Raw genomic sequence first — 15,625 nt, forward strand, 5'->3', positions numbered from 1 at the left:
ATACTGCTTGTTCTGTGCGTGATTTCCTGCAAGTCAGGAATGTCAGTGTTCTGCCATGGCCAGCGAAGAGCCTGGATCTCAATCCCATTGAGCATGTCTGGGACCTGTTGGATCGGAGGGTGAGGGCTAGGGCCATTCCCCCCCCAGAAATGTCTGTGAACTTGCAGGTGCCTTGGTTGAAGAGTGGAGTAACATCACACAGCAAGAACTGGCAAATCTGGTGCAGTCCATGAGAAGATGCACTGCAGTACTTATTGCAGCTGGTGGCCACACCAGATACTGACTGTTACTTTTGATTTTGACCCCCCCTTTGGTCAGGGACACATTATTCCATTTCTGTTAGTCACGTCTGTGGAACTTGTTCAGTTTATGTCTCCGTTGTTGAATCTTGTTATGTTCATAGAAATATTTACACATGTGAAGTTTGCTATAAATAAACGCAGTTGACAGTGAGAGGACTGTTCTTTTTTTTCTGAGTTTATATGCATATATGTGTGTGAGGTGTGTGTTTCTCTGGACACTAAAGGGTTCACTATGAATTGGTATGGACAGTTAACAAGTGCAACAAGTCAAGCAACATGTCTTCTCATCTAATCACTTGCTTTCATACACCTGTTTCTCTCCGTCCTCCCTCTGACTGCTTCCTTTTCTTTGTGGTGCTCTTTTAAATTCCCCCCCCCCCCCCCCCCCATCTCTTGGCCTCTATCTTCTTTGCAAACAAACTTTCCACATCTCTCTGTTCTCTACACCTCTTCTCATACTTTCTGTTTTCATCCCCTAAAGTATACGGAAGGACACTGAGAAGAGGGTCAGGGTACTAATCCTCAGTCATGGTTCAGTGCACAGTCTCCCTAATGTCTTTCAACCTCTCATTCTCTCTCAACCTCTATCTCTCTTCTCTTTCTCACCCCTCTCTCTCAACTTCTATCTCTCTGCTCTTCCCCCCCCCCTCTCTCAACCTCTATCTCTCTGCTCTTTCTCCCTCCTCTCGCTCTCAACCTCTATTGCTCTGCTCTTTCTCCCCTCTCAACCTATCTCTCTCTCTCTCTCAACCTCAATCTCTCTGCTCCCCCCCCCCCTCTCTCAACCTCAATTTCTCTGCTCTTTCTCCCCCCCCTCTCTCAACCTCAATTTCTCTGCTCTTTCTCCCCCCCCTCTCTCAACCTCTATCTCTCTGCTCCCCCTCTCTCTCAACCTCTATCTCTCTGCTCCCCCCCCTCTCTCAACCTCTATCTCTCTGCTCTTTCTCCCCCCTCTCGCTCTCAACCTCTATCTCTCTGCTCTTTCTCCCCCCTCTCGCTCTCAACCTCTATCTCTCTGCTTTTTCTCCCCCCTCTCGCTCTCAACCTCTATTTCTCTGCTCTTTCTCCCCCCTCTCTCTCTCTCAACCTCTATTGCTCTGCTCTCCCCCCTCTCAACCTCTCTCTCTCTCTCCCTCTCAACCTCTATCTCTCTGCTCTTTCTCCCCCCTCTCTCTCTCAACCTCTCTCTCTGCTCTTTCTGCTCTTTCTCCCCCCTCTCTCTCTCAACCTCTATCTCTCGGCTCTTTCTCCCCCCTCTCGCTCTCAACCTCTATCTCTCTGCTCTTTCTCCCCCCTCTCTCTCTCAACCTCTCTCTCTGCTCTTTCTGCTCTTTCTCCCCCCTCTCTCTCTCAACCTCTATCTCTCGGCTCTTTCTCCCCCCTCTCGCTCTCAACCTCTATCTCTATCTCGCTGCTCTTTCTCCCCCCTCTCTCTCTCAACCTCTATCTCTGCTCTTTCTCCCCCCTCTCAACCTCTATCTCTCTGCTCTTTCTCCCCCCTCTCAACCTCTATCTCTCTGCTCTTTCTCCCCCCTCTCTCTCTCAACCTCTATCTCTCTGCTCTTTCTCCCCCCTCTCTCTCTCAACCTCTATCTCTCTGATCTTTCTCCCCCCCTCTCTCTCAACCTCTATCTCTGCTCTTTCTCCCCCTCTCTCTCAACTTCTATCTCTCTGCTCTTTCTCCCCCCTCTCTCTCTCTCTCAACCTCTATCTCTCTGCTCTTTCTCCCCCCTCTCTCTCTCTCTCAACCTCTATCTCTCTGCTCTTTCTCCCCCCATCTCTCTCTCTGCTCTTTCTCCCCCCTCTCTCTCAACCTCTATCTCTCTGCTCTTTCTCCCCCCCTCTCTCTCTCTGCTCTTTCTCCCCCCTCTCTCTCAACCTCTATCTCTGCTCTTTCTCCCCCCCCTCTCTCAACCTCTATCGCTCTGCTCTCCCCCCTCTCAACCTCTCTCTTTCGCTCAACCTCTATCTCTCTGCTCTTTCTCCCCCCCTCTATCTCTCTGCTCTTTCTCCCCCCTCAATCTCTCTCTGTGCTCTTTCTCCCCCCCTCTCTCTTTCTCTTAACCTCTTTCTCTATACTCTACATTGTGACATTGTATTGTATTTCGCTATATTGTAATTGTCTTTATTTTGTGTTTTCTATAATGATGTTTAAGATGCCACACACATTTTCCCCAAGGGGACAATAAAGTCATCAATTAAGTTTCTCTCTCTCTCTCTCTCCCCCTTCTTCCTCCCTTTCTCCTCCTTCCCACCCTTTGTCTTTCTTCCCCAGTTGCTGTGGTGCAGGGGGACTTTGAGGAACCATCTCCCGGGTTCTCGGTGCAGTCCTTGACCGAGGTTGAGACCCAGCTGCCCTGCCGGTTCAAGGTGGAAGTGGGCCAGGTGGTGGTTCAGGTCTGAAGCATCATTTACGACAGTACCCATAAAACCAGATATGTTGTACAGAGCATTATCTTAGAAAAATTGTCCCTAACATGATGTTGTCTCGCCTCTCCTTGTCACAGGTCACCTGGACCAAGGAGAGAGCAGATGGTACCAAGGAGCAGATCATCACAGTACACTACACTGCCGGACAAACAGGTAGGACACGTATACAGTAGGTGTTACAGTAGTCACAACCATCTGTCTCTTTATATTATTGTAGCGAACGCCGCGGCCGGGAAAGCAAACCCGGGTCGCTGGTGTGAAAGGCAAACACCGTACGCATTGGGCCAATAGGGTTAACCCACTTGGTGGGAATGGTAACCTGGCTCACATAGCGAGGACACTACAATACATTGGTAGTTCACCGTCTTTGCTAACACTCAAAGCCTCAGAAGTTGAATTTAAAGTAGATGACAAAACTACACCTGCACTTTTAACCTAACTACTTCTCCATCTCTCTCTTTTTGCCTCCCCCATATCTCACTTCCTCTCTATCTCTCTCCTCCCCCCCTCTCTCAGAGTTTGGTCAGTACTCGGGGCGTGTGCGGTTCCGCAGCAATGAGCCCACAGTGGACTCGTCTCTGATCATCATGAACACTGTGGAGTCAGACGAGGGCAGGTACAACTGTCACATCAGCACCTTCCCCTCGGGGAACTTTGAACGACAGCTGTCACTCACCGTGTGGAGTAAGTTCCTCCCCTTCCTTCCCCTTACTCATTGTGTCACTTTTTGATTTACAGAGTATAATGTCCTTCTATGGCCTATATCTTTTAATGGAAAGAGTAATGGCTGATTGGTGGGATGATGTTGATGATGATAATTAGGATGAGGATGATGATGTTGATGATGATGGTGATAATTAGGATGAAGATGTTGATGATAATTAGGATGATGATGTTGATGAAGATGATGTTGTTGATAATGATGATGATGGGAACAGGTGTCAGTTGTAGTATTACTAGCTAAAACATTAGCTTCAGTTATAGTAATAATATTCATATAAGCCACAAGATCAGTAAACGATTAAGAACTGTTCTCGTGACAATCAGTGTATCCAGCTGTCTGACTTTTTTAGGATCAAGTTTCCTCAAAGAGCTGATCTAGGTTTTTTTTAAACACCTACCTAATGGAGAGGATTAGATCTCAGCTTGGATCATACCAAAGCTGATCCTATTGCAGTGCTTAGTGACTTCCACCCCCTGAAACATCATGTCACTGATCTAGGAACAGCTTAACCTCCAACTAACAGCTAAGACCAGTTCTAAGATTAGTCCTAAATCACCTCCACAAACACTAAGACCAGTGATTAGTTACGTCCTGTCCCCGAAGAAAGTCTGACAAGTGACCGTTCTTGATTCTTGACATTTGACCCTTGACCCCCACAGCCACGCCCATCTCCTCCCTGGACCCTGTGATTCTTGTCGAGGGCCAGTCCTTTCGATTGGCTGCCTCCTGCCGCTCCGTGGCCCGCCCCCCGCCCATCCTCAACTGGGACACAGACCTGACGGGCCTGTCACAGAACAGGAGCTCGGTGGGCGGGTCAGTCTCCACCCACTTCTCCCTGCACCCCCTGAGGAGTATGAACGGGATGAGACTGGACTGTCTGGTGAGGCACTCTGCTCTGAAGGAACCCCGCAGGATCACCAACAACCTGGTGGTGCACTGTGAGTTCAGACTCCACGATAGCTACGATTCTAGATACTCTATGCACAGCTCATTGAGTTTGGTCGCCAATTATTTATTAAACCTGCTAACAAGTCATATGTTTTATGCTTGACCTCTGACCTCTTATGCTTCATTCCAAATTGCTTTTTGCTTTTTTATTTAGACAGATTAGAAACAGCGGGGAGATAGATTAGGAGGACACAAATTGGAAAAGGTGGTGACAGGGATCAAACCCTGGTCTTCGTGTACCTAGACCACCAGAACATGTGAACTAGTTATTTGAGTACATAAAAAGGGTGTTTACCAGGGTCAGAGCTTGTGAGTCAGAGCCAGAGCCCCCCCTCCTGTGCGTAAAATCTTACTCAGTATGGGCAGTCTTTATCTGATTTCCCAAGTCAGAGTATATAGCTTTTTACTATAATTTATCAATGATTTAAGCAAGTTTTATCTATAATGATGAACACAAGCTTGGATAAGGCGAAAGAAATTCGTACCAGCAGTTACAAGACAAATAGCTACACAACATGACCAAAAGTATATGGACACCTGCTCGTCAAACAACTCATTCCAAAATCATGGGCATTAATACGGAGTTGGTCCCCCCTGTGCTGCTATAACAGCCTCCACTCTTCTGGGAAGGCTTTCCACTAGATGTTGGAACATTGCTGTGGGGACTTGCTTCCATTCAGGCACAAGAGCATTAGTGAGGTCAGGCACTGCTGTTGGGGCGATTAGGCCTGGCTCGCAGACGGCGTTCCAATTCATCCCTAAGGTGTTCGATGGGGTTGAGGTCAAGGCTCTGTGCAGGCCAGTCAAGTTCTTCCACACCGATCTAGACAAACCATTTCTGAATGGACCTCACTTTGTGCACTGGGGCATTGTCATGCTGAAACAGGAAAGGGCCTTCCCCAAGCTGTTGCCACAAAGTTGGAAGCACAGAGTCATCTAGAATGTCATTGCATGCTGTAGTGTTAAGATCTCCCTTCACTGGAACTAAGGGGCCGAACCATGAAAAACAGCCCCAGACCATTATTCCTCCTCCACCAAACGTAACAGTTATAGCACTATGCATTGGGGCAGGTAGCGTTCTCCTGGCATCTGCCAAACCCAGATTTGTCCGAATGACTGCCAGATGGTGAAGCGTGATTCATCACTCCAGAGAACACGTTTTCACTGCTCCAGAGTCCAATGGCGGCAAGCTTTACACCACTCCAGCCGACACTTGGCATTGCGCATGGTGATCTTGGGCTTGGTGTGTGCGGCTGCTCAGCCATGGAAACCCATTTCATGACGCTCTCGACAAACAGTTTTTGTGCTGACGTTGCGTCCAGAGGCAGTTTGGAACTCGGCAGTGAGTGTTGCAACCGAGGACAGACGATTTTTACGCTCTAAGTGTTTCAGCACTCGGCGGTTCCGTTCTGTGAGCTTGTCGGGCCTACCACTTAACTTCTCGGAGCAACAACGGCCGCTTTCTCTTCACAATAAAAGCACTTACAAATGACCGGGGCAGCTCTAGCAGTGCAGAAATTAGACAAACTGACTTGATGGAAAGGTGGCATCCTATGACAGTGCCACGTTGAAAGTCACTGAGCTCTTCAGTAAGGCCATTCTACTGCCAATGTTGGTCTATGTAGATTTCATGGCTGTGTGCTCGGGTTTTATACACCTGTCAGCAACGGGTGTGGCTGAAGTAGCCGAAACCACTAATTTGAAGGGGTGTCCACATACTTTAGTGTATTTATAGTGTACAGTGCATTCAAAGTATTCAGACCCCTTGACTTTTTCCTCAATTTGTTATGTTACAGCCTCATTCTTACATGGATTAAACTGCATTTTTCCCCTCATCAATCTACACACAATACCCGATAATGACAAAGCAAAAACATGTTTTTAGAAATTTTAGCAAATACCTTATTTACATAAGTATTCAGACCCTTTGCTATGAGACTTGAAATTGAGCTCAGGTGCATCTTGTTTCCATTGATCATCCTTGAGATGTTTCTACAACTTGATTGGAGTTCACCTGTGGCACACCTGTCTATATAAGGTCCCACAGTTGACAGTGCATGTCAGAGCAAAAACCAAGCCATGAGGTCAAAGGAATTGTCCGTAGAGCTCCGAGACAGGATTGTGTCAAGGCACATATCTGGGAAAGGGTAACATTTAATGTCTGCAGTACTAAAGGTCCCCAAGAACACAGTGCCCTCAGGTGACCAGCACTCTGACAGAGCTCCAGAGTTCCTCTGTGGAGATGGGAGAACCTTCCAGAAGGACAACCATCTCTGCAGCACTCAACCAATCAAGCCTTTAAAAGGCACATGACAGCCCGCTTGGAGTTTGCCAAAAGGCACCTAAAGACTTTCAGACCATGAGAAACAAGATTCTCTGGTCTGATGAAACCAAGATTGAACTCTTTGCCCTGAGTGCCAAGCTTTACATCTGGAGGAAACCTTGCACCATGACCAGCACCGTGAAGCTTGGTGGTGGCAGCATCATACTGTGGGGATGTTTTTCAGCGGCAGGGACTGGAAGACGAGTCAGGATCGAGGGAAAAATGAACGGCGCAAAGTATAGAGAGATCCTTGATGAAAACCTGCTCCAGAGCGCTCAGGACCTCAGACTGGGGCAAAGGTTCACCTTCCAACAGGACAATGACCCTAAGCACACAGCCAAGACAATACAGGAGCGGCTTCAGGACAAGTCTCCGAATGTCCTTGAGTGGCCCAGCCAGAGCCCGGACTTGAACCTGATCGAACATCTCTGGAAAGACCTGAAAATAGCTGTGGAGCAACACTCCCCAACCTGAAAGATCTTGAGAGGATCTGCAGAGAATGGGAGACACTCAACAAATACAGGTCTGCCAAGCTTGTAGCGTCATACCCAAGAAGACTCGAGGCTGTAATCGCTGCCAAAGGTGCTTCAACAAAGTACTGAGTAAAGGTTCTGATTACTTATGTAAATGTGATATTTCAGTTTTTAAATTTCTTCAAATAAATTAGCTAAAATTTCTAAAAACCTGTTTTTGCTTTGTCATTATGGTGTATTGTGTGTAGATTGTTGAGGGAAAATAACGATTTAATACATTTTAGAATAAGGCTGTAACGTAACAAGGGGACTGAGTACTTTCTGAATGCACTGTATATAGCATAACCATGCAGTAAATAATACGCACGTATAAATGACGTGGTGTAGCCTATAAATGGCATATTTAGTAGAATAATAATTCAATTCATTAGGACACTGTCTTTCCTCACTTCCTCACTTGACTGCCATGCAGCTGCTGCTCCTGCCATTGTCACGGTCACCAGATTCAGTGTCGGGGATGTTGTTGTTAGGCTCAATCTTCTCGTGCTGCGCAACTTTACTAAATAAATGTGTTAAGGGCACATATGACCAAGTCTTTTTATCCTGTTCTAATACCTACATTCCATTTTAGGCAGAGTTCGGATTTTTTGCTAGCTAGCCAGCTAGATCTGAAGCTAATCCCCACCAATTTTGTTCAATGAAATGAAAAATGTTCTTGAGGGCCCCTCTCATTGGCTGTCATATCTACTATGAATTAAACCAAGCTTGTATTAGGCGACAGAAACTCGTACCTGCAGTTACAAGGCAAATAGCTTAACCATGCTAGTAAATAATATGCACAGACCAATGACCTGGTGAAGCCTACACATGGGATATTATCATGTAGTAGTATTGTCCATGTGTGTTAAAATCAATTGCTCTCTGATTTTGTTTCTCTATTGAAGATCCTCCCAATGCAGAGATCTCAGGGTTTAATCAGAACTGGTATGCTGGTCTGGAGGGAGCTGCCCTCAGCTGTGTCAGTGGAGGAAACCCCAAACCACAGCGTTTCACCTGGACCAGGTAACACATGCCCTCCCTGCCTGTCGGCCTCTGTCTGTCTGACAGACTCAACTGACTCACGCTCTGTCTGTCTGGCATAATCTGTTTTTGTTTGATTTACTGGTAATTCTATTAGTCAGTTTTAATGGTGTTACTAAGCCAAACGGGGGGAGGTCAGGAGTTGTTTCTGGTTTTGCTATGAGTTCCACTTGCCAGGTTATCATTGTCAATAATAATTTGGTTGAGTTACATGGTTAAACAAAGGTTAGATACATGGTAATAGCGTTTTGGTTCAGGGACAGTTTGAATGGAACATCGGTATCAGATCTATTGTCATACACGTTGATGATTGCTGTGCTGAAGCAATCCAATAAAGGCGGAGCTGACTGAAGTTCTTGTGGTTTCTCTCCTGACAAATTTTTCTGGTAACCTTTGGAAGACATACCCGCATGGTGGATTAAACCATTCTTGGGGTGTGGTAGAGGGTGGAGGTGGAACAAACCATCTACTGGAAACTACTAAAGAAAAATGTCTCATTAATAAAAAGGTGACAGTTAGGCCTACGTCTGCTAGTGCGGAAGATGTATAGTACCAGTCGAAATTTTGGACACACCTCCTCATTCAAGGGTTTTTCTTTATTTGTATTATTTTCTACATTGTATAATAATAGTCAAGACATCAAAACGCCGTCCAAACTTTTGACTGGTACTGTATGTGTGTTTTTACTGGATCATGGCCCACTGGGCACACACTGGTTGAATCAACGTTGTTTCCACGTCATTTCAATGAAACTAGTGGGGGGAGATATGTGTCACCAAGTCTTAAGCTGTTAGTCACATGAACACACCTGCAAGGCGTGTTTGTGTGTTAGTAACACACACACAGCGCACACACACACACACACACACACAGACAGCACGCTCACACACCCACACTGATTCCCTTTCTCACCCTTATATACTTAAGACGTAGATCTCTTGTTACACTCCATCGCTCCTTACTTACGTACACTCCTCCTTAAAACACACACAATGCCCGCACGCTCCTGATTTAATGATGAGTAAGAACGTTAAAGACGGACAAAGATCATACCCCCAAAACACGCTAACCTCTCACCATTACCAATAACAGGGGAGGCCAGCATTTTTGTGTGTAACTACATTGTCCAGCAGACCAATGAAAACTAAGGCACGTACAGAGCTAGCGGGAAATGCTTTACAGTTCTCTGCCGTAAGCATTTCACTGTAAGGTCTGCACCTGTTGTATTCAGCGCACGTGACAAATAAACTTTGATTTGATTTAATCCCAATGAGACTAACCTGATAAATTAAAGGTAAAATAATTAAAATTGGGCACAACATGATCCGAAACACAACCAAAACAAACTGAAAATGCATCCAACAAGACACAAGCTTGATATATTCATTGCGTGCTAGGAATATTGGACCAAATAATACAACTTTTGGCTACTTTAATAGACTATAAGTGAATTTGTCCAAATACTTATGGCACCTTCAAATGGGGGGACTAGATACATAAAATGCTTTCATTTCTTAACGGTAAAACATATGTATGAAAATACTCTCAAATAAAAAGTGACATTCTGTACTGTCACCTCCTATGAAACATTTGATATCAAATCCAAAATCCTGGAGTATAGAGCCAAATTAAACGTTTTAGCTTCACTGTCCAAATAAATATGTAGGGTAGTATACTTTCACTCCCCCTTAAAACGCACACGACGCCCACCCGCACGCACACATGCAGCGGGTAAACCAGTTTGCCTCTTTGTACTCCTCAATGCAAAGCAGCAGGAGAAGTAACAACCGTGCTGTCATGTTGTCGTGTTGCAGCTTGTGCGGAATGCAAACAGAGGACGCAGTTTCACACGAGGGAGGAAGGGGGGCGGGTGAGAGAGGTGAGAGAGGGAAGAGAAAGGAATGAGTGTGGGCCCCGAACAGGAGGGGTCGAAAGACAAGGAATGGGGGAAGTGGGAGGTATCGAGCCAAAGTGGGCATGGGACGGGGGAGGAAGGATAGACTGTGGATTTGTTTAGAACATTATCAGGCAGTGTGATCTGTGTCTATGTAAAATGTTTACGGTTTCTGTTTTCTCCTGCACATTGGGGCTCATAAATGGTCTGTTCAAAAGGCCCAAAAACTGGACTCAAAAGTATATAGTAGCCCATTGTTCAGATATAAGACATTTGAAATGGGAGTTCTGGGCCCGTATTCACACTGCCTCAGAGTAGGAGTGCTGATCTAGGATCAGGTCTCCCCTCTTATTCATGATTTAAAAACCCAAACTGATCCTAGATCAGAAGTCCTACTCTGTGATGCTTTGTGAATACGGGTCCTGGTTTGTTGCGGCCTGCTTCATGTCATTGTGGTGCTCAGTTGACCTTTACGGTTAGTGTTGTTTGGTGATCAGTAGTCAATTGTATTTTGGGATGTGTTGCTGTGATGTTCGGGTTAGTGTTGTTGTTTTGAATGTGGTGTTTTTTTACAACACTGTTGGGTGTGTTGAAAGGGTGCGTTCAGGTTCAGTGAGTGGTGTTGGGCGTTAATAGAGTCATGAAATTCAGCCTATTATTGTAGGATATACTGTATTCTTCTGTTAAACCCTATGTTAAGTGCTATAGTATTTCTGTTATGCGCAGGAAGGGTGGAGACTTACCAGAGGGCGTGACGGCAGGGAATGGATCCCTGCTGTTCAATAGGCCCCTCGGCCCGACAGACGCTGGTATCTACCAATGTGTGGCCTATAACGTTGTGGGGACCGGGAAAGCAGAGGTGGAGATCACTGTGACAGGTAGGTTGTGTTGTCACTCTGAGTCATATAAAACAAATCACTTTCTTTTTTTTCTTACAGTAGTCTAGGATGTATGTTTTTGTTGTTGTTGCTGTAGGCCTCCATGTTTCTTTCCTAAAAGAGTAACTCTAATATATTAATGGTGCCAGTTAAGCATTTGGATTACATGTTCACTCCTGTATTCAATATGATGTGTATGTTGATTATGTTTGTCAATATGACATAACTTCCTGTTGTCCCTTTCCCACAGAGTTCCCTCAGAAGCCGGTGTTTTTCAACAGTCTCCTGATGATCATAATTGGAGGGGTGGCTGGAGTACTGCTACTCATCATGGTCATCATAGTAATCTCAGTGACCTGTCACCACAAACGCAAAAACAAGAAACTGGAGAGAGAATTGACTGTGAAGAAGTATGTTTTCAAACCTCACAGTAACTCCCTTGAAATTGTTCTAGAATCTAAATGACAAATGTTACGCTGAAAACAGTAAATGCTTTTTGAATTAAGAATATTTTAACAACGCTTTTCTCTCTTTCTCTCTTTCTCTCATTCTCTCTCTCTCTCAGGGATGAGATCAGTACTCTCTCCAGGCAGGCCTCTTTCAGGAGAGTCAACTCAGTCAGTACGGATGCTAGAGGACAGGTATATAATATTACCATGTCTTACAATCTGTGGTCTCTTCTCAACAGTCTCGGCATGCAGTCATTTTGTAAATAAATACTTGCAATTCCATGAGCATTATCTATTTGCCTCGAGCTAATATGGTCATCTCCCTCTCTCTGTTTCCCTCCCTCTCTCATCCCTTGTTCTTTCAGATGGAGGAGAATATCCCTCTCAGAGTGGAGGGGACACTGCGGACCAGTCTGTCCTCTCTAGGGGTCAGTCTTAATTTCACTCTTTCTCTGCATGTGGGGAGCCTTTAGATTTAACCTTCATATTCATGGCTGCTAAGTTCTGAGTGGCATGCGCATCTTATTTTAGTGTTTAATTAACATTTATGTAGTTAAATGAAATGTAAGGAGCTTATTTTCTTGAAGTAACATTTATATTTGAAAAGAAAAGTAGTGCATCTTCACATACCCTATATGAATTATACTTCATACTAATTAAATGTTACGTTATTAAGACTTCGTGCTTTCTTCTGTTCTGGAACTCCTGCTTCGGAAGCTATTTTAAATCCGACTTTTCAGTGCAAAATGTGTGACGTGTTTAAAGCTCTCCTTTTTCTCTCTCCATCTCTCTTTCCTTCACACCCAGGAGCTAGGGCGCATCAGGGACAGTCGCTCTACTCTGGTAGGGGGAGGTGGACTAGACTACCTGGGTCGACCTGTTCTGAGCAACTCTTCACGACGAGGGAGGGAGAGCAGAGCCATGGACAGAGAGGAGGAGAACAGACTTAGGGTGGAGTCATACGTACGGAATAGCACTATGTCTTTGGTAAGTGTGTGTGAGGCATGAGGAATCAAGCATTGCATACTCACTTTCTTGTAAATTGCTATGAAAATTAGAACCTTTTTAAACGCATAGGTTTAGTATAGGTTGCTAGGTCGATCCAGATACTCAAATTAGCCCTCGTTATTTATTTCCTCTCTCTAACCACATGGTTACCCCTTGTCTCTGTTTGACTCACAGGGAACCCGTCTCCATCTGCCAATCCAACCCTCTCCCTTTCCAATGGAACATTCCACCATGCTGCTGAGGTCCCTGAACGGCAGCGTCATCATCCCAACAGAGGGGGGTTTACATGCACGGAACTCCCCTCTCAGCTACCCTCCTGTCGCAGACGACGAAGAGGAGGAAGGTGAAAGTGTGGAGGGAGAGCGGGGGACAAGCTCCAGGATGAGTCGGTTAGATCAGGGGAGGTCAGAGGACCAGGACAACAGTTCTCAGATCTCAGACGCGGAACGTGGACACAACCATCACTTCCAGCAGAACAACGGAACGCTGAGACCCAAACCCCAGCCCAACGGCATCCCATCCCCACACGCCTCCCTCATCCATAAGGCCCAGATTGTATAGACGGGTCCGAGCAAGGGCAGGTGACGCACTATACGACAAGGATTGGTCGTGACTTTGGGATAGGTGCTCGCCGGTTTGGTGGCATACCCCAGTGGCAGTCAGTTTACCTCCTTTTCACTTCTAGAACATCCCTTGCCTTCGCCTCGAGCTCTCAGACATTTTTGATCAACAGGTAAAGGTTCTTATTGGTGAACAGATAACGCTTCTGATTGGTGTAGAGATACAAATAAGTAACACATACGTTTCACAGGAGAGGAGCTGGACAAATTAAAAGCTTATGAATGTCAGGTTGGACTTAGACCGAAGTAGTCATAATATTTTACTGTATATAATATCACAGCAATAATGATCACTCCAGGAAGCATCAAGAGGACTTTTACATAATTTTGTACCCTAAAAATACTTATTTTTGTATTTTTTTTTTACTAAGACTTGATGACAGGACAGTGTAACCGAGAAACGAGATTTGAATATCATCAAATGCAGTGACTCCTATCTGAACTCAGCGAAGAGGCATTCAGCAAAAGCACCAATGGCGCTTGCCCGTTCGAAAGAATCCATATGTGTTGGTGAACTTTCACCCTCCTTTCCTCTGGATGAGGGGATACAACACATACTGTTCTGTTCACCCTAAAATGGAGTCCATCTTTCTAACTTTAAGTGTGGCAGGGATTTATCTAGATATACTCCTCCTTGCCATGAACTTGGGTGTGCACAAACAACAACACTTTGAACTTGCTATAGTCTTTGATGCCAAAAGCCAAAGAGACTGCATTTTAGCTGTGGAAAAAGTACCCAATTGTCATACTTGAGTAAAGTAAAGATTACTCTAGTGAAATTCACCCAGTAAAATACTATTTGAGTAAAAGTACTTGGTTTTAAATATACTTAAGTACATTTTAGCAATTCCATTTATTTTTGATACTTAAGTATCAAAAGTAGAAGTATTACTAATTTCTTATATTTAGCAAACCTGACACGATTTGCTTGTTTTTTTTTTAATGTACGGATAGACAGGGGCACACTCCAACACTGAGACATAATTTACAAACAAATATATTTTTTAGTTAGTTTGCCAGATCAAAGGCAGTAGGGATAACCAGGGATGTTCCCTTGATTGATAAGTGTGTGAATTGGACCATTTTTCTGTCTTGCTAAGTGTTCAAAATGTGACGAGTACTTTTGGGTGTCAGGGAAATTGTATGGAGTAAAAAGTACATTATTTTCTTAGGGAATGTAGTGAAGTAAAAGTAGTCAAATATAAATAGTAAACTACAGATACCCCAAAACGACTTAAGTAGTACTTTAAAGTATTTTTACTTAAGTAGTTTACACCACTGCATTTTAGACAAGAGGTTAAAACAGCTTTGATATGTATGAAATGTTTTACACAACAGTGAGATCCTATGTGAAAGTCTACTAAAACTGAGGACGTAAAAGTATTGTTCTATTTTCTTACACCAAACATTTAGACAATATAACTGTTATATGCCTATGTTTGTATACATACAGTTAAAAGAGCCTTTGCTTTGTAGGCCAATATGAAGTATTATTATGTCTGATTCTACTGTGTTATAATTCATTGAGTGCATCAGAAATGGCACCCTATCCCCTACATAGTTAATTACTTTTGACCAGAGCCCCTGGTCAAAATAAGTGCACCATATAGGGCATAGGATGCCATTTCAGCCGCAGACATGCTGTAGACCTACAAGTGGGTTTCTTTCACGCTGTATTCCAGTAAATGGCTTATTGTAGTTCCCTAGTTTGTACGTAATTGTACTCGATGTATGGGATTCATGTGTGGAACTTTTTTGTTTTAATGCATATGTACTTTAGGAGAGTAGCAATATCGTTCTGTTTTCTATATACATTTTCCCATTGTATAACACTGTAACACTAGGATCTTTGAGTGAATGTAATACCTACATAGAATGTAAGAGGTTGGAAGTATATACCCCGCCCCCTGGTGTGCACTAGTGGATAGTGCAAGAGGAAGAAAGTTCAGGGATCTTGCTGAAGGGTCTGCAGACTGAGTTATTCCTGGCGAGGTCACGTGGTCATGTGAACCCCTGGACCTAACCACGTGCTACATTAGCAACAACTGGGGCCTGCTCAGAAGGATGTTAATATAGAACGTTCAGATTCAGAAATGTATCATGTCGAACAAGGAATCGTGTCAGCTCTATTCATTCTATTTCTATCTGCAACAACTGTTTCACATCACTAAATCCATCCCTGCATATCTTATAAACATGGAGATGTGTTAATTCAGGAAGGGTGTATGTCTGCTCAATGTATTATTGTGAAATAAATTTCTTGAGGGTTTGAGTGTGACTGGGTGATAGGCCCTATTATTATTGGTTTGGAGTGACTATCATTAAAAGCCTTATCTGACATTTATCAAAATAATTTCAAAACTTGTGTGGTACACTGCCCTACCAAGCAAAAAGCCAGTAACTGCTCATTTGGTCGAAAATTTGTTGTAATTTTTGCTACGTTAAATACATGCTTAATCATGTGGACAAGTATCCTGCCTCTATTGTAATGTGTTT

The 15,625-nt window shown here is 44.3% G+C and overlaps 1 protein-coding gene across 1 annotated transcript in view; it reads left to right on the forward strand.

Moving 5' to 3' along the window:
- The window catches only part of LOC129865683 (nectin-4-like), a 20,107-nt gene extending 4,700 nt beyond the window's left edge, over positions 1-15,407 (forward strand). Inside the window, exons 2-12 of the mRNA XM_055938640.1 lie at positions 2,578-2,699; positions 2,810-2,885; positions 3,249-3,416; positions 4,116-4,394; positions 8,145-8,262; positions 10,901-11,052; positions 11,303-11,462; positions 11,618-11,693; positions 11,867-11,929; positions 12,309-12,488; positions 12,684-15,407. Coding sequence (XP_055794615.1) covers positions 2,578-2,699; positions 2,810-2,885; positions 3,249-3,416; positions 4,116-4,394; positions 8,145-8,262; positions 10,901-11,052; positions 11,303-11,462; positions 11,618-11,693; positions 11,867-11,929; positions 12,309-12,488; positions 12,684-13,070 — 1,781 coding nt within the window. The 3' untranslated portion in view covers positions 13,071-15,407. The remainder of the gene's footprint in view (positions 1-2,577; positions 2,700-2,809; positions 2,886-3,248; positions 3,417-4,115; positions 4,395-8,144; positions 8,263-10,900; positions 11,053-11,302; positions 11,463-11,617; positions 11,694-11,866; positions 11,930-12,308; positions 12,489-12,683) is intronic.
- The last annotated feature ends 218 nt before the right edge of the window (positions 15,408-15,625 follow it).

Source organism: Salvelinus fontinalis, chromosome 11 (genome assembly GCF_029448725.1).
Source record: "Salvelinus fontinalis isolate EN_2023a chromosome 11, ASM2944872v1, whole genome shotgun sequence".
NCBI classification, from domain to species: domain Eukaryota; kingdom Metazoa; phylum Chordata; class Actinopteri; order Salmoniformes; family Salmonidae; genus Salvelinus; species Salvelinus fontinalis.